The 26,461-nt window shown below is 39.8% G+C and overlaps 1 protein-coding gene across 1 annotated transcript; it reads left to right on the forward strand.

Annotated features, from left to right (window-relative positions):
* The first annotated feature begins 577 nt into the window (after positions 1–577).
* Qpct (glutaminyl-peptide cyclotransferase) lies at positions 578–26,461 on the forward strand. Its single transcript, XM_020167130.2, has 7 exons — positions 578–806; positions 7,418–7,564; positions 12,594–12,872; positions 19,744–19,920; positions 21,795–21,894; positions 23,643–23,759; positions 25,756–26,461. Exons 1-7 carry the CDS (start codon positions 684–686, stop codon positions 25,899–25,901), a joined length of 1,089 nt encoding a protein of 362 aa, XP_020022719.1. The 5' UTR covers positions 578–683; the 3' UTR covers positions 25,902–26,461.

The following is a 26,461-nucleotide window of genomic DNA, read 5'->3' on the forward strand; positions in this document are numbered from 1 at the left end:
GTTTCAGATAATTACTACCAGCATACTTCTCAGTTTGGGAGTTCGGTGGTCTGACTGTTAGAAGGCAAGGCAACTATTTGTGAGAAAAGATAAAGATTGCACTGTTACAGAGGAAACACGTTCTATAGAGGGTTCTAGTGCAGGCCTTTGCCAGAGAATCTGTTTCCTTATCTATCAAATGGGATTAGTAGATTAAATAAAGAAGCATTGAAAAAGCACCCAGGACAGTAGCTGCGAAGAGTGTTCAGGAAAGGTTGACTCCCTGCTCATTTTTAATTAAAGAGCTTCGGAAAAACACTTCATAGCCCCAGGGCCCTATGAACCTTTTCCTGCCCTTTCTATTCCCTGTCACGGCACTGGAGATCATAAAAAGGCCGTTCCATGTCTCTTCTTCCTTCCTTCCTTTCATCCTCTCCAAGACAAGGAAGTGCTCCGCTTTGTTCCCTTGGCTTCAGAAGCTCGTGTCACTCTGGGCAGTCCCCCCCGCCCCACAGTTTTGCTAAAGTCTGGGGGAGGAGGGGGGGAGCTGCAGCCTGCGCCACGCCACGGGAGGCGACCGGAGGCGATGGGGAGGCGGGCACAGTCGACCCAAGGGTGGAGAAGGGGGAAGGCGACGGACGCGCGTTCCCGGGCTCGTGACCGCTGGCCGCCCCGGGAACCGGCGCCCACACAGCCTTGCGGAGATGGCAGGCGGCGGGGACAGGCTCGTCATGGGCACCCTCCACCTGCTGCTGCTGCTGACGGCCGCCCTGTCCCCGGCAGCCGGGAGTGTGAGTCGGGGCGCCTCTGCCTGGACCGAGGACAAGGTGAGGGGCTGCCTCTGCGTGTCGTATCCCGTGCGGGGACCCCGGACTCCGCCAGCCCCTCCTAGGCAGGCGGGGGCGGGCCAGGGCTGCGTCCCGTGCCCAGGCATCCGCGTCCCTACCCAGCGCCCCGGAGACTCCGCGCTCAATGTCCTCGCCTGGGTGCTTCGGCCACCTCCTGGCTTCGCTGCAGACGCCAGGGGGCTGGGTGATGTCACCGGCCTCCCCTCGGCTGTGCTCGGATGGGGGTGTTGATAGACGCAGGAAGTGTGTGTCTCGCCCGCGGCCACCCACTCGCGACCCGCGAGGCCAGCAGTGCGGGGCGCACCAGGGGGTGTGACCGCAGCGCCCCACCGCTGCATCCAAGGATGCGCTCTGGGCGTTAAGCTCCCAGGACTGACAGGGGTTGTTGTTTTGGATTTTTTAAGCCAGTACGTAGACCCTTAACTGGAGTCCCGCTTTATTTTATTTCATTTTTTTTCCTTTTCCAGTTAAAAGGGGACACATGCTACTTTCAGAGAAATGCATTTAATTGTAGTGAAAATCTCATAGCAGGAATTTAGGATAAAAATGATGTGCAAGTCTCTGTGAAGTAAATAGATTCATAATTACTTCCTTTTCTTGAACAACAGTTTTGAAATCATGACATTGCTAAGGACCGTGCAAATGTTAATGGTTTTGGAGTAAAATGTGTGCTTTTAAAGAAACTAAGGAAAGCAACAAGTCCTGGGACAGAAACTTTGACAGTGTTACTGAGCAGGTCTTCCAAACACTTTCAGTATGCCCGTCTTTGCTGGAACGTTTGACATGCGGGGCGCACGGGTGCAGGTGCCCTCTCACCCAGTGACGTGTCTGTGTATGTGAATACATGCACTTCAGTTCTTAATCAGGCTTAAACAGATTAGCTTTCAGGATCCAAGACAGTTCCCTCCCCCCTTACACAGGGAGACCTGGTGGGGGGTGAAGGAAGTCCAGTCCACTTAATTGTAAGAAAAAGAGTTACCTATGTAGGAGTGATGCCCATAAAGAACACTGGATCCCAAGCAAAGTCCTCTCCTTTGCTTCTCTGGGAATGCTTTCCTGGTCAGACATTGGGAAGAGGCTATTAAAACCAGAATGTGGTGACACACAGCACACCACATGTATCTTTTTGTGTGTGTGTGAAATACTGGGGTTTGAACTCAAGACTTCATCATATGGTTGCTAGGGAGGTGCACTATCACTTGAACCTTGCCCCCAGCCCCCAAATGTGTTTTCAAGACACATCTAATGAATGGGAATAAATGAGATGGAAATTGCTAGAATGAACAAGTCCCAAGGCAGGTGTAGGGGGGGTATTTGTGAGTGAGAGGTGATGTGATTCTTGTTTTCAACTAATGAGATTTTAACTCCTGAGATATGTCTCTTAAAGCATTAATCTCTGTTGTATTTATTTTAAGAAGATTCTAATCACTGTTGCACTGGGACACTAAATGCCTTTCAAATGGCTTCAGTAAGTGAAGCCAGTGGCAGAAGTAAATGACAATCAACCTGACATTTTCTGATTTCTACGCCCCTCCTTTTGGAGGCCTTCATAAAGTCTTCCAGGCAGCCAGCTACAGTTTGCAACCTGGGAGATGAGTCAGTGCACACTAAGATACATGTCTTCCTGCTTTTTATGATGCTTGACTATTTTAATCATACAAGGTGTGCTCTTACTATTCACATCTGCCAGCAGGAGAGGCGTGGTAAAGAAAGCATGGATTTTGAAACCCTTTTCCTTTGTTTTGAAATAAAGGTGTGTCTCTTTCTGTGGCATTTAACGTGCAAAAGCAGATGATCCCTGGTTTGTGATTGTGTTCAGAGACCATGATCTGGTTACTTGAAATCTGAGAACAATGTTTCCCAAACCCTACAGCCCCCCAATCCCTTTTAGTAAGTATAGGCCTATTCTTTTAGTACAGCATTATCCCCCAGTTGTTAAAAGGGAATCTCCATTAGGTGATTCAGCCCTCCATTAGGTATGAAGGACTGCTGGCTGTTGAAAGGGCTTCATGTGTTTTTAAAGAGGATATTAGCTCCAATAAACTAAAAAGTATGGCTTTTTGTAAGTCCCCCAATTATGAAGTTCACATGTACTCATTTGAGAAACAGAAAATGAAAAAAGTATATAAAAAGAGAACTACCATCACTCATAATCCCACTTTTCAGAGGTAACTGCTTTAACTATTTCTCTTTCACACACACTCACATTTACATTTATAGAGCTAGCTTATACAGATCTCAGGCCCTTGTAAAACATAGCACAGTAGTTGTCTTACCATAAAGCTCAATAATTGTAATTATTTTAAAATAATTCATCTTGTAGTTTGTATTGCAGATACAGATTTAAATTTTGCTATGTTGACTAATAGTATATTATGAATATTACCTTAAGCCAATTCATTGAAAGCAGCATTTGATGATTGCAAAATCATCATCAGGATATAATTTAACTACTTCTTCTTGAATATTTAGGTTGATGCAAACACCTATTATAAAACTGCAAGCCAGTGTATTATAACTGGAAGAACTTCCCTTCATTATAACAAAGTTGAAATAGAAAAATTCAAGTCATATTAGGGGTGGGGCCGATTTTTTGAAGAGAGGAACCTCACCCATAAGAGTTGCCTGGGGCTGGGAGTCCTTCTCTAGGGCGGTGGGCTCTGGGAAACTTAACTGTTATCTCTAGCACTTCATATTCTTCTTCTGCTGGAACCACATGTATTCTAAATTCCTTAGGGCCTGCCCCATGGTTCTAAGTTCTTAGCCATTCACTCTTCCACCTGTGTGATTCTCCTGGAAGCAGTGATGGAGTCTCTAGGACAGGGCCAGGGAGGTCAGTGCTGGGCTGGATGTAAATAGAGGGAGAAAAAAAAAGCGTCACTTTGGAATCTCTACCATCTGTTGAGTAAGTACTATGATATCCATCTTACACATTAGGAACCTCTTCTTAGACACAGCTAATAAATTAGGGTGCTAGGATTGGACCCTAAATTGTTTCATTTAAAACCGGCTCTGCTCTGATGTTAAGAAGTGCTGTTGCATTTTAAAAAATAAACATTAATTTATTCAGCTCCCAAGTCCTTTCCAGCAGCATTTGTAATGTCGGGGCATCTGACACACAGAATTGCAGTAAATGCTGGCTGAGATGAATTTGGAGGTTGGCAGAGGAGTTAACCTGAGGACTGCTGTATGCTCATGTAGGGTAGAAGCTTGAATTAACTGTCCTGCTGTAATGCTCTTCCTTTAATTCAGTGGTTGGGAAGCTCAACTCCCTCTAGAAGGGCCAATTCTCCAAATTATGTAACTAAACCCCTCTGGCCTGGCACCATGTGATTATATGAGAGATGCTTCAGGATATCTGGTTCACACGTTTTTTGCTGAAAGATTCTTGTCACCCAGAGCAGACATATTGTCCTTTCTGCCTGGATGAAAAGACAAGGCCAGGGCTGTAACAGAACCTCATTCCTCTGAGAACGCCTGCACCAAGAGAAACTGTCTAATGCCTTTTAACTGAATAAGCCTGGTATAATTTGAGGTTTGCATTTACCATTGGGCTCAATATGTTTTTGGCCTTAGTCACTGTCCTGCTGAACTACTCTTTCTTCCCAGGGTTGTTCTCTTACTTGATTTTCTAATCTCCATGTAGGGAGATTAGATTGAGTTCTGACAGCAAGAGTCCTTAGCAATTGAACACATGCTATTTAAAGTGGGAAAATCAAATGCGTTCCCACACACAGCTTTAATGAATAAGAGCTTAAGTAATTAACAGTGTAGTTTCACCTTCTCTACCCTTCCCGGTTGGGAAGCTTGTATCTGATTTTGCAGGCTGTTACTGCCACAGAGAGAAGGGGCGCTTTAGTGAAGTGTGCTAATGAAGTGGTTGAGCCCAGAAGTTTGAGCTGCAGCACGTCAGGCTTTATGTTCATGAGTATCCACTGGCCCGTCTGCTGAACTTTGTATCCTCCAAGAAGCTCTTTGGCACAATATCTCTTACAGTTAGAGATACTGGATGGATGTTTGTTTTGCACCTGTTTTGACTTAGGTCTCTTAACTGTTTCAAGCCTCTATAAACCACTTACTTGAACAGAGCCTGATTTCACTGTGGACAAGAAGTGAAGGACTCTGACCACAGTGAGTGCTTAGGCTCTGGGATGGAATAATGGACAGTAAATAGAAAAGGAGCTACTGGTGAAATAGGTGAAATAGCTTTTGACACAACAGTTCTTCTTTTTTTTTTGGTGGTACTGAAGTTTGAACTCAGGGCCTCACACTTGCTAGGCAGGCACTCTACCACTTGAGACATTCCACCAACCCTTTTTTGTGTTGGCTATTTTTGAGATAGGGTCTTGTGAACTATTTGCCTGAGGCTGGCTTTAAACCATGATCCTCCTGATCTCTGCCTCCTGAGTAGCTAGGATTATAGGCGTTAGCTACCTGTGCTCAGCTGACACAGTACTTGATTGACACTGTGACTGTTCTGGGCCAACCAAGCTAATTGTCAGAGGCATCCACTGTCAGAAATTAAAAAAGAACAAAACCCACTCACATTGAACCAGGCACTTATCTGGCTTCTTGCAGCAGTAGCCACATGTCTCTTCTGTCTTTCTACTTGTTTGTGCATTCAGCTGGTCTGTTATTTATGATGGGGAAAAATGAAACTTTTGCTTTGTTATTATGTAAACACAGTCTCAGCAAAGATAGTTTTAGAAAAATAGTTCATCTGTTGAATCCATATTTGATGAATTTTCCATTATTTACTAACTATTCAATATGAACCAGGCCCTTTGTGGCTCTCAGGAGAGGCTTGCATGAAATACAGACATTAAACAAGTAATATACAAGAAGTGGAATCATCCACACTGCCATCTGAAGTGGGCAGGAGTTCACCAGGTGAAGAGAAAGGGAACCAGACTGTGAAGCAGGAGGCACTGCCTACGCCAATGCCCCAACAGTGCTCTGGGGCCTGGGTGGATGCTAGTGCATGGCAAGCAGGAGCCAGTAGCACTACATGGGGCTTGTGAGGCAGTCAGGGAGACAGACAGCTCCTGCTGGGTGGTCAAGTAATAATTAACCATAGAAGTCTTCCACCTCTTGCCTCCATTTTCTTCTGTTCCCATCTCACATTTCTCTTGTTTTGCCTTCTAGCTTCAGTTCTCTTTGTCAAGTGCTGTTTGAGATGTAACACGAGGACTTGGGCCCTGTAGATACAAATAAATTTAAGCTACAGTGACAAATTTATTAAGGAGATATATTTTCAAATGCATTACCAGTAAATGAACAGGAACCTTAGTGTACCTAGGCACAGCATCTACATTCAGGAGTAAACTGGAAGTGCAGAGCTAAGGCAGAGTAGAAGTAGCATTGGATCAGGAACCCACAGCCCAGGGCCTTTTCAAGGGTTTAGCTGTAAGTCTCCTACAGCATTGGAGAACCAGCTGGTTCTATGAACCTCAGTTTTCACTGATATAAATCAGAGAGGTTGTTCTACGTTACCTCTAAGTGTTTTTTCCAGCTCTAATGTTTGACAGAGGGACTCATAGAACTGATGCATTGAATATTTACTATGGCAATGTACATATATTAGCTCATTTAGTTCTAATTACCCTGGTTATAGGTGTTATTACTTCCAATTTTCAGATGAGGAAATGGAGCCTGAATGAGGTTAAGTAACCTGGTCATAGTTACAGCTAATAAGTGATGGGACTGAATTGAAAGCTGAGTTGAAAGGAATGGCAATGATCGCTTAGGTCAGTGCTGTCCAATAGAAATAGATAATGAGATGCATATATGTGATTTTAAATTTTCTAGTAGCTACATTAAAAAAAGTAGAAAATAATAGGTGAAATTAATTTTAATTATATATTTTGTTTAACCCAATATAAAAAAATTATTATTTCAACATGTAAGCATTTATTAGCTTACTTTTTTTCACATTAAGTTTTCAAAATCCAGTGTGTATCTCTCACTAAAAGCACAACTTGTTTGACTAGCTACATTTCAGGCCCTTAATGGACACATGTGGCTAGTGTCTACTATATTGGATAGTGCAGATGCAGATCAGATTCCTTTATTAGTTTCTCTGAGGAAATGAGAAGTTAAAAGGCCCACCCATTGTCATGGGCAGCTAGAGCTTCAAAGTCAACTTCCCTGACCCTCTAACAATGGTCATTCGGTAACACCATACTGCCTTATATAAAACAAATTGTGGTAACAAAATACATCGTTTTGTTGTTGACAACCATTTTTTGAATATTAGATTTTCTTAAGAGAAGGGATCCATACTTTGTTTTTCAATCTCAGTTTTACAAAGCAGCTGTTTAGAAATTAATAAAAGTTACACAGGTGTGAAATATTAATTCCCATGTTGAAAGCATTCTGTCAATTTTGTTTTTTAAAATAAGCTGCCGAAAATTTTAACTTTCTAGATGTAAGGGACCAATTTTACAGTTGAAGAGTTTAATTTACCTCATATGACATTAAAGTTCCTCCTTTATTTTGAAGTTTAAAGCTATTAATTACAATTGTATCAGGCTAAGTCTTAAATGTACTATAAAATTATAGACAGTTAAATAATTTTATTTAATCCTTAGAATCATCACCAACCAGCTATTTTGAATTCATCTTCTCTTCGGCAAATTGCAGAAGGCACCAGTATTTCTGAAATGTGGCAAAATGACTTACGACCATTGCTGATAGAACGATATCCGGGATCCCCAGGAAGCTATGCTGCTCGACAGGTGAGAACCTAAAAGTTGTTGAATAGTTTGCTTTTTCATGAGGAGCATTATGGCTGAAGTTCTGAGTTGTCTAATATTCAGACTGGCTATGTCATTACTCACTGTTATAAGAAACCAAGAAAATCACAGGTCTGAGAGTAAATATCTATTCTGATTTAAGTGATACATGTTAATCTAAATCAGTTTACATTTAGGGTACAACATCAGACAGGGTACTAAGTCCTTAACTCTCCACCCCGGGCCCCTAACCAATTTTTTTTGATCCTAAAACCCCAACATCAACAGCGTTTGACATCCTTTCTTGTCAGTTCTAGGCCAAGAGTGAGTCACTGTACTGTCAGCCTTCATTCTCTTTAGGGAAATTGTTTTCTCCACTGGGGTCAGTGAAAAGCTACTTTGTCTAGAACAGTGCTTCTCAACTCTGACTCTGACACCCATTTTATATACAGGAATGTACAGATATATTTAACTGAAACAAAAGTTTTATGAAAAAAAAACCTCGTTACCTGTAATTCACTTGCATATTGTTAATTCTATTTTGCTAGTTTTAAAAAAGAATGTTAGGCATGACCCCCTAAACTGGCTTTAAGATCCATTGATTTTACCATTGCTGTTTGGAAGACTCTTCTGTAGAGGACAGAATAAGCTATAAGCTTCAACCAGACCTTGAATTTCTCATTGCCTCCTCAGTGTCAATCTTCCTAAGAAACCTGAAATCCTATCAATGACTGTCTGCCTTTTCAAACTAGCCCCATTTCAAGGAGCAGTTTGGGAAGGAATGAGACTGGCCCCTCAAATCCTCCTTTGAGATACTCTGCCTGCTCAACCCTTTAAGCCAAAGACCTTGGTACGCACTACTGTGTCCTCTTTCTCTCTATCCTCTCTGTGATGCTTCTACTCCTCATATGTACCCCAGAAAGCCACATGTCTATTGGGGTAATAGACAAGTCTTCCATCCAAACAGCTCCTGCTTCTCCTAAGGAGTTAGAAGGCAGAGTTCCTAAAAGGATTTTAATTCTTTCTTTTCTTTTTTGATGATATTAGAGTTTGACCTCAAAGTCTTATGCTTGCTGGACAGGTGCTCAATCACTTGAGCCATGCCTCCAGCCTCTCCTCTCCTTTTTTCTTTTCTCTTTTTTTGTAGGTTATTTTTCAGGTAGGGTCTTGCATTTGCACCCAGGATTGGCCTCAGACTATGACCGTCTTACTTATGACCTCCCTTGTAGCTGGGATCACAAGCAGATGCCACCACACCTAGCTTATTGATTGAGATGAGGTCTCACTAACTTTTTACCCCAGATTGGCCTTGACCTGAGCTCCTATTGATCTCCACCTTTTGAGTAGCTGGGATTATAATGTGAGCTACCACTCCTGGCTTTAGTTCTTTCTAATGTTTAGGCAGACTTAGGAACAGTATGGTGATGGCTATCTTTTACTGAGCACTGTTTCATCTCAGTCTTTATAACAATGCTACCATGTGGGTACTATTTTTCTATACCAGTGTTAAGGATTAAAAAAGACATCTGAATTTATTTGCTCAATGTTGGGGTTTTAATACATTTGCTCATGTTACTAGTGATGAGACCGTAATTTGGACCCAAATCTGCTTGACTTCTCCACCCTATCACTGAGGAGCTGGGAGGAACCAGCTTCATGCTATGTGCACTCAAGTCTCTTTAGCACTAGATCTTCCCAGACCCTAAGTTGGAGAGTGAGGTTCATACCATTCATTTCAGCAGTGTTCTAGGAACTAGATCAGATGTTTAATAATTCACAGAGTTATAGGGTTATAATTGGAAAAGACCCTCAAATCTTGAAACGCTGTGAATTTGATATAAAATCACTTAATTAACTTTTGCTGTTATCAATAAAGATGTGCATTGCTGTGAATCCTCTTTCAGAAAAAGAGAATGGTTTAGGGGAATCATATCTCACAGCCTGCATTTTTATGGGCCTTGATCAGTGAGCCCAAAGCTGCCTATTAGATTACTAGAATATTTAAATTTATCTTTTATTTTATAAATAAATTATTTATTAAATAATTAGATGGCATTAAATTTGGGGGTATTTCAGTGATTCCTAAGATAGGAATAAAAATAAGAAATCAATATGACAAAGATACATGAAGAAGTGTGAGTCCTCTCTTTGTCCAAGAGAGGCAATCTAGAAAAAATCAGGGGTGCACAGCATGTCTGAGAAGCTGAAATTGAACTTTTTCAGTGAAAGGTAAGTATATTCTAGGGTGAACCTTTAATCCAACTTCCTGAGTGGAGGGGCCTGTGTGGAGCACGCTCAGCTTGGAGCCTGGGAGACTTGTGTGTGATACATCCAAGAAAACGTACCCAAAGTTCACAGTGGCAGGGGTCAGCATCCTGACAGTAGTGTGTTTGCAGACAGTACAAATATTGGAGAATCTGCTTCCTCCACACAACCCTGGTTGACTGATGTCATTGCTTCTCAGAATCTGGAAATTAGAATTTAGGTTTAATTAAATTAGACCCAGGATCATTCACTAATGTAAATCTAGGACACCCTCCCCTGTCACTGCTCTACCCAGAAGTGGAAGTAAGTGCCATGAGTCTCCCCACTCCTCTCCCATCAGGCCTGGAAGGCCCAGCCTTTTGTACCTTGGAGTCAGGGAAGCCCAGCTGGTTCAGACTTTAGGGGTGACACTAGTGATAAAAGCAGTGATTCATGGAGCCTCCTTTGGAAATTTGTGGTGGGAAGTTGCAGATTGAGTCTGAAAGCCAAAACACAAGAGGTATTGGTGACCTAATTAGATTTTGCAGCCAATTTTATTGTTTATTGTAGTTGCTAAGATAAATAAAAAATATTTATATTGAATGCAAAAAGGCTACTTCAAGGAGAACTCTTCTGGGGACTTTTGCTAATGTTTTGTGGATGTTAGGGTACATGTAGACATCAGAAATTATGGCCAAGAGACCTGATTACAAGTTTAAAGATCCCAGTTTATTCAGCAGACTGCTATTGGTGTTAAGAAGCCATTTTATGGAGCAGATCATCATCTGGATACCAGATGTTCTGGAATATATGCTTTTTTTTTTTTAAGATGACCCCTTTTATGGAAAAAATCATTTGCAAAGTGTAGGGATAACTCATTTGCATATTCTTTGGAAAAGCTTATCTTAGCTGCACATGGGTTCTCACAGATGACTAATGTTCTTTATTGTATAGTTTTATGTATTCATCGACCAATATTTACTGTTATAATCAATGCATTTTTACTGATAACCTGCTGTGAGCATGGCATCGTACTAAGAATTGTAGAGAATAACAAAATAAGTGAGATATGAATGCTGATTGCAGAAAGGTTAGAAACATTTCTTTTGATGATGTAGAAAGATATGTAAACTTGTAGTAGAAAAGGAAGGTGAGGTATGGTGTTCACAATGCTATTTAGGCTACCAAAAGCAAGGAGTGAATGAGGAGCTGTTTATTTGGCTTTTTCAGTATTATTGTAGAATCAGTGTCCTGTCTGCACCCCCAACTATGGCTTCCTGCTATAGTTTTTTCAAGGCCCTTTTTGCCTATGTGTCATGTCACATTAACGAGCTACTTGGCTAGAATTGAAAATCCTGTATTTCCTTGGGAGGAAAAAAAATGCTTCTATTTGTTTCCAGCTATTGTAAGCTAATTTGTCCATCATCTCAAGTTCCATCCCTGGCACTAGGCATCAAAATAATTGTCAGTTATTTTGATGCCTAGTTTGTGGTTTGAGTTTTTAAGAAGTAATTTAAGGCAACTTGCAAAGACGTACATGATATTGGGGGGAAGGGGAGTCTAGTGTAGAAAATTAGGTCAAGGGAAAATAAGGATGGGAAAGTACAGATAAAACAGCACTGAACTCACCCATAACTTCTCAAACCATGGATATTAGGTTCTTAAGGAAGCTGTGGTCCTTTCTCCACTAAGGTGGCCAGGAAAGAGCAGAAAGAGAGCTTTTCTCATTTTTACCAGCATTAGCAGTGGATTTTGACCTGTCTTGGGTACAGAGGGAAAGCTTCTTGATATGTAGTATGGATCAGAGTTTCTTAATGATTCTTGGAGTGAGCAGAGAGTATAACTATCTCCCATCCAGCCCCTCATCATGGGATCTTTCTTCACTATCCTTAGCATGTAGGTGTTAGTATCTTCTGTTATCATTCAGCACATATGAAATATTTGTGTGACTTGGGGCATATGCTATGCATTTGGTGCAAAAGAGCTACTGTTTGCAATTCTTACCTTTGAAAAGCTTAGAGACTTATAGGTCTGATCTATTTGATTTTTTAAACATGCCTTCTTAGTCTCTTAGAAATACTGAAAAAGTATTAAAATTAAATATTCAAAAATGTTACTGAACTGGATCTCTGTCTCCTGACTTGTAGATATGTTCATGATATATAATTAAGTGAGAAAAGCAAGGGGCATAGTAATATATAAAGTAGGAATCTTTTCCTAAAACACACGTGCTCCTCTGCCAAATATATGTGCCTGTATGCTAGTATCTATTTGTGTAAGTAAAATGGGAAGATCTACATCAAAGTGTTAACATTGGTTAACATTGACAATTGGCTGGGATTGGTTGGTACGAGGAAGGTTGGAGAGAGGGAGAACATTTGCTTTTCCATTAAATAAGAAAATTACTATTATTTACAATAATAATAGCAATATTATTACTAAGTATAATAAACATGTAATCTTTTTTGTAACATAAATTAATTGTACAAATGGGTTTAATTGTATTTCCACACGTGTGTATTAATGCACATGTATTGTAATCGTAACTTGAAAGACAACACATAAAATTTTAGAAACACAAGGCAGGGAATGGTGGTGCACACCTGAAATTTCAGACTTGGGAGACTGAGATAGAAAGATACAAGGCCAGCCTGGGCTATATAGAGAGTTCCAGGTCAGCCTGAGGTACATAACAAGACCTTGTCTCAAAAAAAAGAAAAATAGAAACATAGTTGACAAATGAAAATCATTTGTTTATATCTGATCTTTTGTTTTTTGTTTTGATCAGCATATCATGCAGCGAATTCAGAGACTTCAGGCTGCCTGGGTCTTAGAAGTAGACACCTTCGTAAGTAAGACGCCCTATGGATACCGGTCTTTCTCAAATATCATCAGCACCCTCAACCCCACTGCTAAACGACACTTGGTCCTCGCCTGCCACTACGACTCCAAGTATTTTCCTCATTGGGACAGCAGGGTGTTTGTGGGAGCCACTGATTCAGCCGTTCCTTGTGCAATGATGTTGGAACTTGCTCGTGCCTTAGACAAGCAACTCCTTTCCTTGAAGGTATCTGCTTCCTTTTTGTTGACTCAGAGGATAAAATACATTAGCATTAACTCAAAGTGAATTCTAGAATCTTTGTGGGAATGAGAAGGCCATTTGGAAATCAAGAACTTTGAGTAAGTGTTTGTAATTTGTTGCAAAATAAGAAGTTGCAGGAATATTAATTGGACAATTACATGATTTGAAATGTCCACCTTGGGAATAAATCTAAGCTACGTGACAGTGCATTCGTTAATTGACACCTGATTTCTCAGCCTTGAATATATATTAAAGTAAATGTAACCTTTCCTTTCTAATAAGAAGGAGAAAGGCTGGTGTAGGCCAAAGTATTAGGATTATGTTTTATAATGAACTGTGTTATTTCTTCTTGTTTACACAGCCCTGAAACATAATAACCTTTTGAACTGAGAGATGGTGGCTCTTGAGTTGGGGGCAGGGAGCTGCAGGAAAGTAGAAAGTGGGTAATTCAGACATATCAAGATGAAAAGCACAAAGCAGAAATGCATTATTGTTAGTATCTGTGAATCTCGGCTCAATTTTATGTAGCATAGCAAAGCTTTTGTTATGCTCTCAGCTCAAAACACTTGGGACTCTCAGATGTTATTTCAGTCTCTGTGTTCTTAAGGGTATATTGGAAAAAAGTGCTAAACTAGACGAAGACCTTTTGTTCTGATACCACACATAACCAAGTAAACATAACAAAGCAAAAACAAAGCCCTTTGTTCACAGGCAACAAATGCATTCTCCCCTCCCCAGCAAAATGAAGGGTCCAGCCTTTGATATAATAGAGGTAAAAAAATAAAAGGTTTATCTTGTAATGGAAGTAATAGAGATATTTGGTTCTATTTTTGTTGGATATGCTCAACTTGAAGAAAGCAAGAATTGTTTATACCCTCTCAATATCTTTTTTGCTGGTTTTCTGTTTTGTTTTTGTTTTCTGAAACTTCTATGATGCCTTTGTCCCCTGCCCTGCCCTGCTTCTAACTTGTACCCTTCTCCCGCAATTGGGTGAGGGAGTTCAGAAGCTAATCTTAAATTTTTCATATTTGCATTTCTAGAATAAGGACATGAAATGAAGTGAAGTATGACTTAAAGGTACAGTTTTGTGTAGCTGGTGTATTTTCTCTTGTTGAACTGCTTTCTTTTTTTCTTCCATATAGCTTTTGATGGCCAGGAATAAAAAATGGCTGAATGAATTATTGGGTGGAGATCCTCTTTAAATTTGAGTTAACAAACACATTCTCTTAATTATCTTTTGTGCTAGCAGTAAGTGGTGGTGTGGAGAATTAAAAAAAAAAAAAGGGCTGTTTTTGAATGCAAACTTGGGGAGTACCAGATTTATTCTTCCTTTTAGATTTTAACTAAATTTGTAGTAGACTTATTTTAAGTTCTTTAGCTATCATGGATTGGGCAGATGGTGGTAGGAGAGGATTAGAGAGGATCTGGATTATTGTTCTAACTCTTGGCAACCCTTCCCATTGCAATCTCCAGTATTTGGACTATAATTATATATCCACATCTTTTACCTTGCAACTTTGCTGTGACTCTGGACTTGGTAATTTTACTTGCTGTGGTCAATGGGATGACCGTAGACGTGATGTGAGCTGGAATTGGGCTTGATGTATTGTGTTTTTGCCATCACCATGAGCTGGGCATGCCCTGGCTGGCCTGCCAGTCTCAGCAGGAAGATAAGGCACATGTGGAACAGAGCCAACTTCACTGACTGCAGAGTGAGACAGAGCCGCTCCAGCCAAATCCAGCCCAGGCCTGCTGTTTCCCAGTTGATTCACAGAGGTTGTGTATCTCAGGAGCATGCACAATTGTTTTAAGCCACTGAGTTGGGGTGGTTTGTTACACTTTAGTACTGTGACATTAGCTAGCCTTGAATTGTGAAAGACTGCAGATAACTTATTGACTATGTGAACCCTGATAACTAGACATTTATAATATTGTCACAAAGACCTTCACAAGTCATGCCACGCAGATTCTTCCAAGTTCAAGGTCTAAGCCTACTAGGAATTGAAGCTGTGGGTTTTTTCCTGACAATGCTGAAAAGAAGAATAAAAGAGCAGGTTGCCTGTGGAACTCAGGACCATTGTCCACATCAGTCCACTTCTGTCTAACCAAACTGATGCTCAGAGGACAGAATGCAAATAAATAATTGTACTGTTTATTGGAGTCAACCAGCTGTAGAAATGTTAGTGAGGCACCCCGAAACTTCAAGCTTTGTAGAAGATGAAAACTACTTATTTTTGTCTCTGCCTTGTCCATTGGCAGAATGCTCTGGTCACAAAGTCTCATTCTGTCTTCATGTTCTGTGATTATACCGCTTGATTTGGAGGTAGACCTTTGGGAATAATAAAAGGTCTTTAAACTGGCAGCTTAGAATGTCTCCGCTGAAGTGTGCACTTTGTATCTTTGCCAGTGAAGAAGTCTGTTTAACTCCTTAATGCTTATTAAACCCTGAATGCCCTGTGTCGCACAGATATGTCCTCTGCTCATTGCTCTCAGAAGTGATGAGGGGCTCAAAGTGAAATGAACTGTCTTTTTCTTATGATCTAATATAACCAATATAAGATAAAACTCTTAGCACACAAAAATAGCTTAGTTTTCAGATGCTAAACATATTTTTTTCTTTTTAATGAGATCACCTTTAAACAATCAGGAAAACTCTATCTTTGAAGAAACTAGGGCACATGTGTTAATGGGAGCCACAATATGGAGACAGAGGTGAATGGAGACAGCAAGTGAGATATCAGAGAGGAGAAAAGTCATATTCCCTGGTAAAGGGTGGGGGGAATGGAAGAGGCCAGCGGGTCTCCTGAAAAAATCCTTCAAAAACTCAGAGGGAAGGCAGGGAGCTGGCATGAAGAGTGTTTATAAATCTGTGTAAGGGGGCCAGGCATGGTGGTGCATGTCTGTAATCCTAGCTACTTGGGAAGTGGAAATGGAGAGGGTTGCAGTTCAAGGCCAGCCCAAGCAAAAAGTTAGTGAGACCGGTTTTGACAAAACAAGCTAGGTATGATAGTATATATCTGTAATCCCAGCAGCAAAACCAACCACTTGTGTCTCCACCTAGCATTTTTCTACCTCGTTCTTTAGTATGAGCAAACACAGAGGATGACCAGACATTGGAGAACAGTCTCCATCATGAAAGAAGGAAAGCAAACAAATAATACAAATTGAAAAATGAAGTCGGAGAAATAGAGTGGTACAAGAAGCAAAAGATAACTGGACACTATTTTTTAAATATCCTTAGAGAGATAAGAGGAGAAGTTACAGCCATGAAAAAAAAATGTTCAATAACAGAACAATCATGAAAGGAAAAAGAGGTCTTGGAAATTAGAAATTAAAAATACTGTTTCCAAAATAAAAAAAATCAGTAAGAGAATTGGATTCTAAGGTAGAAGAAATATCTTTTCTAGAAAGAGGAACAAAAACAAACAAGAGATGCTGATAGATTCTAGAGGATCGTTCAAGAATTGTAATTAGTCATGTACAAAGTACCAAGTAAAGAGAACAGTGTTATATTACTCCAAAGAAATGCTGGAAGCTAGAAAACACTGAAATTGTACCTTAAATATTTTAAATAACAATAGTTTGTAACCTGGAATCCTCATGAACAGCCAAATCAAATATGAGAATAGGATGACAATGTTTTCAGATGCTTTAAGTGTCAATAACTTTTACTTCATGCACTTTATTTTTAGAAGTTACTTACGTATGCTCCAGCAAAATCCAGGAAAAATCAAGGAATACAAAGTTATGGGGTTTTGGTCACGGGGGATCCCAGGTAGAAGAGCACAGGGAGTCCCTAGGGTGATGGTGAAGGAAGACCTGAGATCACAGGTGGGCAGGAGGCCAAGTGAGCAGCTGGCTCAGGCTGGAGTGAGCAGAGAGAGAGGGCTGTAGGAGAGGCATCCATGTAAACAAAACCGGAAACATGAGGAACAAAAGAATATGGAAAGTTCGACCACATATTCAGCTAAAAAAAGAGAAGCAAATGCAAAAGGGAGGCATGTGGTGAGGAAAGGTGTGAAATAGGTTTGTAGAGGGGGATGAGCTAGATTGATGTGTGTGTGTGTGCGTGTGCGTGTGCGTGTGCGTGTGCGTGTGTGTGTGTGTGTGTGTGTGGAGAGAGAGATAGAGAGAGAGAGAGAGAGAGAGAGAGAGAGAGAGAGAGAGAGACAGAGAGAGAAGTAGTTGAGGAGGAGACAGCCAATGGTTTTTGGTCTGAGTAACTGCAAGAGTGATGTTGCCATTAATTTACTTGGGGAAGACCATTGATAAGGAAGGTTTCAGGAGGGACATCAGTAGAGTTTTAACACTTAATATTTGAGATGTCTATTAAACAGACATCAGGAAGATAGATGTTCATTTGGCAATTGAATATACAGGTTTGGATATCTGAACTGAGGTGGGGGCTGGAGATACATGTTTTGGAACTAGTGTGTGTGTGTGTGTGTGTCTGCATGTGTGTGGGTGTCTGCACATACATATATATTAGTTGAAGACTCGAAACAGATATCAAAGGAGTAGATATCAACAAAGAAGAGAAGAGAACCAAAGAGAAAGCCCTGGGGTAGTCTGGCATTAAGACAGAAGAGAGATGAAAGGCACAATCAGTGCTGACTGAGCTGTGAGGAACATGCTATCCTAGGTGCCAAGTGAAGAAAGCAGATTCAGGAGGGAGTAATCAAATATGTCGAATGCTGCCAATAAGTGAAGAAAGATGAAGACTGAGAGTTGATCTTCAGACTTCCCAGTATCAAGGTCAAAGGTGACCTTGACAAGAGCATTTTCAGTAGATGGAGGTGGTAAAGCCTGATTCGGATAGGTTTTAAAAATAGGATTTGGAGACAGTGTGAACAGACAACTCTTTCAAGGAGTTTTTCTTTTTTAGTGGAACTGGGATTTGAACTCAGGGCTTTATACTTGCAAAGTTCTTAAGGGCTTCTACTGCTTAAGCCAAACCTCCAGTCCATTTTGCTCTTGTTATTTTGGAGATGGGGGTCTCGAGAACTATTTGTCTGGATTTGTGATCCTCCAGTTCTGAGCTTCCTAAGTAGCTAGGGTTATAGGCATGAATCACTGGTGCCCAGCTCAAGGAATTTTTCTATAAGTGAGATTAAAAAATAGGGCAGTAGCTGGTGAAGAGAGTGGGGTCAAATATTTTATTTGTCTTTTGTATTTTTGGCAGCACTGGGATTTGAACTTAGGGCTTTGTTCTTGCTAGGCAGGCACTCTACCATGTGAGTCACACCCCTAGCAGGTCAAATGTTTTAAGAGGAAAGAAGCAATAGCATGTTTGTTGGCCGATAGGAATTATCCAGCAGAGATAAGAAAATTGATGATGTAGAAAAGAAATTGTATTTTCTAGAACACTGTCCTTGAGCAGATGCCATGAGACGGGATTTAGTGCAGGTGTGGAAAGACTAGCATTCAACGAGCATGGCAAGAAGTGTCAAGTCCTCATTTGGGAGTGCAGGTTTGGAAGAGGAGAAATTTGAAGTTCTAAAAGAGTTTGAGGGTGAATAGGCCCAGAAAATGCACTATGACTGCCAGTTAACATGAAAGGCCATCTCGAGGTTGTGGTCATGAATTTTAAAGCAAGACCAAACAGTGTGGTTGTGCATTTTCTTTAGCCAGGTTCAGCTCCATGAGTGTAGGCACAAAGTGGGTAGAGAGATGAACTTCACGTTCTGGTTTGGTCATGAGGATTTGATCAATCAGGGAGGCAAGGGAGTGAGAATGATTGCCTGGAATTTAAGCTGAATACCAAGTGAAGTGAGCACGCTATGGGCTGAAGGACTGAGAAAAGGTGAAAGATTTGATAGACTAGGGATTCCAGCAATCTTGTGGGGATCTAGAGTACCAGCTGAAATTATCTAAAAGGTAAGAGTACTTGCCAGACAGTGGAAAGGGCAGAAGTGATCAGAGTCCTATTTTCTATCTCAGTCTTTCTTAAAGCTTTCAAGATACCCCAAGGTTTCTGCCTCTCATTCTATCCAGCTTCCATAGGACTTATGTTACACCTGTGACTCTTGACATATTTTGCCATGAGCATGTATTTGTTTTATCTCTTCTAACCCAACTGAAAGGTAGACTCTTAAAAGGATTGTGTCCCCATAGCATTCCTAAGGCAGATTCTAGAACCCAGGTTCAATTAAAAATTTCAGACATAAATAAAGTGAGATAAGAAAGAAGTGCAGTTAATTCAAGTTGAGTTTCCCAGGAGTCACATTCTGATGGAGAGCATCATCTGATGTGGGACATTCAGGTCATTCAGTAGGGAGTGGCCTTAGATCAACACTAGTAACTGGGAGAGGAAAGAAATGGGATTAGGCAGAAGGAGCCAGGCTGCACTGCCGGTTCAGCAGTAGCCTCAGCCAAGTTCTGAGGAACTCTGGAGGTGCAGTGGTCTTTAGAGAGGCCCCAGTGTCTGTGTGGCAGGTTATGGGATGGAAGTCACTCCCAACAGCGGCTTGTAGAGGCAATCCTGGAAGTGGCTGACAGCTCTCTCAGCAGCTGGGACAATGCACCCTCCTGCAGGGGAACTGAGTGGTAGGTTACAGTGTTCATCACAACCCTTCCATAGTTTCAAAATTCTCTAGGGAGTGAGAACAAATAGCAGGCATCTATTTTGAGAGGGAGTGGGAGAAGGTGAGATTTAGATGGGTGAGGATTGTGGGAGGCTTGATGATTTTTAGAGAGGAAGTGGTATGAAATGAATTTTGGCATAGTTTTACTTGCTTTGCAATCTTCCTTTTTTTATGGTACATCTATCATTTTTGCCCAGTTAATAGGAAAAAAGTACTTTTTTTTTTAATCACCAGAGCATTTTTACTCTTTTTTTTGTTGTTCTTTTTACCAGGACATCTCAGACTCCAAGCCAGATCTCTCCCTGCAGTTAATTTTCTTTGATGGAGAAGAGGCTTTTCTTCACTGGTCTCCTCAGGATTCCCTGTACGGATCTCGACACTTAGCTATGAAGATGGCATCCACCCCACATCCACCAGGAGCAAGAGGCACCAACCAAGTGCATGGCATGGTTAGTCTGAGGAATTTCCATGGCTCCACAGTGCAAGCTGTGCCTCCAGAGAAAAGGCTGCTAAAGCCAAGTTAAGACCTAAGAGTGCCATGAAATTCTCAGAGCAGTGTTTATAACAGAACATTCCTTGGCAGGCACTGGGTTTTTGAGGAATCCCAGAGCTAGAAAGAATGATCTGGGTTAGGAGTCATGTGTGGATGAGTTTAATTAAAATGATGTGACATAGGATTAAGGAACCATGAGATTCAGTTTGGTACAATGGGAGCACTTTCCCCAAGTGCTGTACGGAGGTGGAAAGAATCGATCCTTTCTTAAAGTCTTCATATAGGCAGGGGAGGCAGGGATCCTGGGAAGTGGAGTAAGAATGGGGATAGGAGAGAGGAAGTCCCTCAGTGCCTCTAAAGCATTATGGTGACTCTGTTGTATGTATGACATTTTGATGTTTTGGTTTCATGTGGTAGTTTTAACATGCAGTAGTGACATTCTGATGCTGCCTTAAAATCTTACTGCTTACAGCTTCACCTTCATCCCTGTTCCTAGGTTCACACTTAGCACTAATCTCTCAATTTACCAGTGAACCTTTCCTGACTTTAACTTTCTCCCCATGTTTTATCTTTACTCAGTCCCTAAGTCCTCACTAACCCTAGCTTAGAACCTTTTGCTGCCCTTGAGACTTCGTTCTTCTCAGCATTCTTCATCTATCCCTGACCCTCACTCCATTTGTAAACAGATAACCTATTCCTAACCTCCACTCTTTCTCCACTCATCCCTCTCCTTTGCCCTATGAGTCAAATACCCATATGACTTTATCAAAGGCACCTCATATTGGAATTGCCTCCCCCAACACCCCTGTGTCCATTGGCTGCTTATCCTGGGTCAGGGGATATGGCCAGTACTTCATTCATTTGCTTGTGCCCAAGGCTGAAAAGGGTTTAGAGAAGGAGAGGGTGGTTGTTCAGTAGTAGGAACAAAGTTACTTATCAGTTCAGACATTTGAATCCACAGTGATGAAATACACCATTTCCCCCCGCCGAAACAGATTAGTTGCTTTTCCAACCTTCTGAATATGTTCCTATTTCAAACAAGCCTATTTTTTTAACAATGAATACATGTAATTATTACTCACGAGACTATACATTGTGTATCTTTGCAATCACAGAATCTGAAAATATTTATCTACTATGTGTCAGGATCTATTCATGTTTACCCACAAATTATTTCACTTATATAAAATCAGGAAGTCTTAAAATAGAAGATAGTCTTCAAGCCCGCTGATGTTTTATGACTCATTAAGGAACACTTGTTTAATTAATAGAGGCTTATAACCAGAGTGGACCTTTATTGATTAGCGAGTTTGTTTCTGGTTTGATGCACAACAAAATGGAGATCCAGAGATACAATATCATATTATTCCTTGCAAGGAATTCTTCTTACATGTTGCTGATGAGTAGTTACTATCCAAGTGCTTTCCTGTAGGCTGTTGTATTATTACAATTAAGGATAAAATGACAATTAGAAAGGAACAAAGTCAGACAGGCTTGGACACCCATCTGAAAATAAAGTAAATGTGTCCTTTTTAAATCTATAAAATATGTGTCCAAATTTCCATTTCTAACTTATAAATTAGTGGTATTTGGGGGTACGTATGCAAAGAATCAACACTTTGTCATTTGTACACATTGCATAAGTGAGATTTAAAAAATTCTCCTAAGTAATTATCATACAAGATTATTAAAATTTGTTTTCATTTATACAGCTCCCAGTATTATTGTCAACTACTAAAATGTATTTCGTTTTAACGTTTGTTTTTTCTGTGTTGATCAATGTGAAATGTGCTTTGGTGACTATGATTAAACAATATTTTTCTCCTGTAGGACTTATTGGTCTTATTGGATTTAATTGGAGCTCGAAACCCAACATTTCCAAATTTTTTCCCAAACTCTGCCAGATGGTTTGATAGACTTGAAGTAATTGGTAAGCAATACAGTTACTAAAGGGTAAAATGTAATTTCTTCCTACTAATAAGTACTTCATTTTAAAATTAAAAATTTATGATTTAAGTATGTCATATATTGGTATTTTTCTTGCTCTATAGATTAGTTTATTATTCCTATTCATATCTTTTAGCAGGTCCAGTTTATTTTCCTGTATGAAACTGTAGTTTGAAATGAAATATAAAATACTACATTTTGCAGTCTGATATTCTTAGGAATGGTTTGAAAATATTTTTCCCAGACTCCTGTTTGAAACATATGGAATGCATTTCTAGAGAAAACTTTACCCAGCAAAGCATGTTGATCAACTAGAAATTCACTATGAGAAAAGCAGATTTCATGGAGCAAGATAGAATTGTATTACTTCGTCCTTTTTTTTTTTGATGGTGGTAGTGGGTTTGAACTCAAGGATTTGGTCTTGCTAGGCAGGCACTCTGTTGTTTGAGCCATGCCTCCAGTGCAGAATTGTATTATTCCAAGCAGTGGGAAAGCACTGCCATCTTAGCTCTCACCTTTGCTATAGTCAAGTATTTGCCAAGACAGACCCAGAATGGTATGAGAGCGACTTCTACCCAAACCTTAGGTGCTTATCTTCAGCAAATTTCAATTCTTAGTTTAAAAGAATTGCTACATGGTATTATTAATATAAATTCCTTGGGTTTCTTCCTTGCAGCATCCTAAAAGCCTCTAGAAATTAAACTTTTTTCAAGGATTTTGTGTATTTTTCTTATTTCTGATACCAGAATAAACTGCTATCAATAATGTATACCTTATTGCAGATTTGTGCTGCCTTTCCTCAGTGCATTTATACTTCAAACTATATCTCTAAGTATAAAAGGAAAAATTATATACTATGGTAAAGATATCAATAAACAGAGAGGAACATTGTTTTTTAGGGCTTTCTCAATGTTCCTAAAATCCTGTTACACATGGTTGCTTCCTAGTTGGCCTCATTTTACCCTCTAAATTTAGCAATTAAAAAAATAAACAGCTATCCTAGGAAGTTTCACTTACTTGTTTTATAGTCTCCTTGTGACCTCTTGTCATCTTGTAGTATGCAGCACATAAATTATATGTAACACATGGGTTATCTGTTCAAGATGACATGAGTGATGGGATGCAGATAGTGGTCCTCAAACTTTAGTCTGCATCAGAATTTCCAGGAGGGCTTATTATAACACAGATTTGCTGGGCTCCACCCCAGAAAGTCTGATTCAGTAAGTCAAAGTGGAACCAGATAACCTGTATTTCCAGGTAGTTCCCATGTGATGCTGATGCTTCTGGTTAGGGGGCACATCTTGGGACTCACTGACATAGGTCACAAAAGATACTCCTGTAGAGTGGTCACTTGATATATGTCAACCTAGTCTGCTGTTAAGCCCCAGATATCCTCTTTAGGCATTATTCATGCACTATCTAGACCTGTAATCACCTATACCTGAATTTTCCCAAACCCTTTTCCTCTGATTTTCTTAATCTCAATCTGTTCTGTTGAGTTTCTACCTCTAAGGAGGTTCTCACTTATAAGGCTAGAGCCTCTTCCTAATCCAGCTGTACATACCCAAGGTCAGCCCAGACGTTTATTATAATGGATGTGACCCTGTTCTCTGCCATTATTAAAAGTAATGGCTACATGTGATAAGATTTCAAACTCCTTAAATAAAGATGCGTTCTGAGCCTTGATCAATAAAAATGGAGGTTCATCTGTTATCTAATTGTCATTTGCAGAACGTGAACTTCACGAGTTGGGTTTGCTCAAGGATCACTCTATGGAGAGGAGGTATTTCCAGAATTTTGGTTATGGAAATATTATTCAGGATGACCATATCCCATTTTTAAGAAAAGGTAATTGTGTGTGTGTCTATCCATGTGCATTTTTATCTATTATATTTTTTTATATTTTATGTGCATTTTGAATTTTCAAGACTATATATTATTTATCCACTCTTACATGGCTCATCAGCCATGGCTTATTCCTGAACCTTATTTAGCTTGCTGGTGTCATAACATAGCTTTCTCTAGCGGTGAAATTTTCTAGGTCTCTAACTATTGCATACATTTGAGAAGCAAATTAAACATTAACAAAAACTGGTACACTTTGAATCACTAAGACCACCCCCCCTTTAATATTGACTGCACTAAACTTACTTGTTAATAATTTAACCTATCTAAAAATGTTTCAAATGATCTAAAATTAGACAATAAAATTAATTGAATGAGAACCTATCTTTAAAAAAAAGTATGCATATTTTGCTATAAATAAGCCATGACCAATATGTGTCTTCTGATTATGTGCCTATCAGATAGAAGCTAGATGTGTAAGCCAAATTAACTGAGAAGGAAGATGTCTGTACACTCCTCATCTGGTCTTGATTGACACCAGGAATGATTCAGATGCAACATGTAATACTTTAACATCCCTTAATAGACCTCTCCAGGTTATCAAATGAAATGATAGCACCCACACTATTGTTCATTGATATGGAGGAATGATTGGCTTGAAAATAAATGCTCCTTTCCCAACCTTACCTGAAGTAAATGATCTGTATTTATCCAGTTGTTCAGGTCAGACTCCTGGGAGGTGTCCTTTCTCCATGTTCCACATCTATATCTTTCACACACATTCGTTTTTAGGTTTTCCAGTTGGCATCTAAGTTGAATATTGATATGCAGTACTTGGCCTTAGTAATTCCGATTTCCCCTGATTTGTAACAACATAAAAGAGCCAGGAACCATTAAATTTAATTAATTGATTAACTAGACCATCTGTCATATCATTTCAAGGCTTCTATTTTGTCATGAAAATCATTCCAAGCCTTGAGGGCACCTTTAATTTTTCTTACATGTAGAATATTTATGAAAATCCACATCCCACTGGCAATCCTGTCTTCCTTTTCATGGAGTTATATTCTTTCCTCTGTATAGCTCTGTCTGTCTGGTCAATAAGAAAGCAATATCCTGTGTCAAGATGATGAGTCTGAATCAATGCAGGGACTTGACTCTTCTATTCCAGAGTTTACTCTCGCTTCTCTATTCTTTCCCTAGGAACTGCAGTTATCTTTTAAAAATGTAAATCAAGATTGTGCTACTTGCTGTTTTAAAGCTCTAGTCATTTGCCATCTTATAGAATAAGATGTAATGTTTACCATGGCCTACAAAACTTCCTTTCTTTCTGACTTTGTTCTCCTTCCTCAGTATCACCTCCACCTCTCTTTACAACTTTTGTTTTAATTTAGCCACACCATCTTACTGTTCTCCAAGCAGGACATGCACACATACCTACCTGCCTCAGGACTTTTATTCTTGCTCCCAGCAACGGTCATCCCAAGATCTTTGCATAGTTTGCTTTCCCTTTGATGTGTGTCCCTATTTAAATATTAGCTTCTCAAAGAGGCCTTCCCTGACTTTAAATAACTCCCCCCATTCTTAGACCTGCTGCTCCCCCTTCATTTTTATTCCCTTGCCTTGTTTTATTATTCTTAATAAACTTTATCAGTTCCTAAAATTATGTTTTATAAGTGTTAACTTGCTTCTTTTTTCACTGAAATATAAACCCCATATGGGGAGAGGTTGTCTTTTCACTAATGAAATTTCAACTCTGAGAACCAGAACTGGTAAGTAGTAGGTACCTTATGATTATTTACTGAATTAGTTAATATTTGTTTAATAAACTAATGCTTTTGAAGTACAAGGGTAAGATATAAGGAAGTGCACAAGAGATGATGGATGAATCATCAGGTATCTTTATGTGGTACAGAGCTCCCTCTGCTTGTAGAATGTCACTTTCTAGTTTACTCACTGGAATCATGCACTGAATTACAAATCAATTCTTTTCCATCAGGTGTTCCAGTTCTGCATCTGATAGCATCTCCTTTCCCTGAAGTTTGGCATACCATGGATGACAATGAAGAGAATTTGGATGAGTCGACCATTGACAATCTAAACAAAATCATTCAAGTCTTTGTAATGGAATATCTTCATCTGTAATATTCTGATTTAGTTCATGGCAATTGCTTCTATATTGAATTCTAAGGTCAAGACACCATTTAAAATAATCTGATAGGACTGGAGGCATGGCTCAGGTGATAGAGTGCTTGCTGAGCAAGTGGGAAGCCCTGAGTTCAGCACCCCCCCAATAAAAAATAGTGTGATAAATGTGGTATAGAAATATCTATCCTATAGATTAATTCTGTAGGTGTCTTTGAATATGTGATCAGTGAATCATAGAATTATATATGTCCTCAACTGCCCGTTAATTTTCTTTTAGCGAGAAAAGGGAGCATGTGAGGAAAACAAAATACGTATCTTTTTGAAATTCCTTTAGATAAAAACTATGAAATAAAGTCAGAATCACTTGTCAATATCATAGACTTTTATATAGTACTTAAGTTTAATGTTGGTGTGCAATATGTAACCATAGTTTTATGATTTTTCATACTGGGGAATCTATCCTATAGTACAAAACAGAGGTGTACTTTGAAGGATCTCATATTTCTTGGAGAAATCTTTATAGGGTGAATTTCATGAGAATTAAAATCTGAATTAAA

The sequence above is a fragment of the Castor canadensis genome, chromosome 12 (assembly GCF_047511655.1).
Source record: "Castor canadensis chromosome 12, mCasCan1.hap1v2, whole genome shotgun sequence".
Lineage (NCBI taxonomy): Eukaryota > Metazoa > Chordata > Mammalia > Rodentia > Castoridae > Castor > Castor canadensis.

What these genes read in the sequence shown, in the direction of transcription:
- Qpct (XM_020167130.2), top strand. Translation starts at nt 684, where the DNA reads ATGGCAGGCGGCGGGGACAGGCTCGTCATGGGCACCCTCCACCTGCTG. An exon ending in GAAGCTATGCTGCTCGACAG is followed by an intron (nt 7,565 to 12,593) that starts GTGAGAACCTAA and finishes TGTTTTGATCAG; the next exon opens with CATATCATGCAGCGAATTCA. An exon ending in TGATAGACTTGAAGTAATTG is followed by an intron (nt 21,895 to 23,642) that starts GTAAGCAATACA and finishes TGTCATTTGCAG; the next exon opens with AACGTGAACTTCACGAGTTG.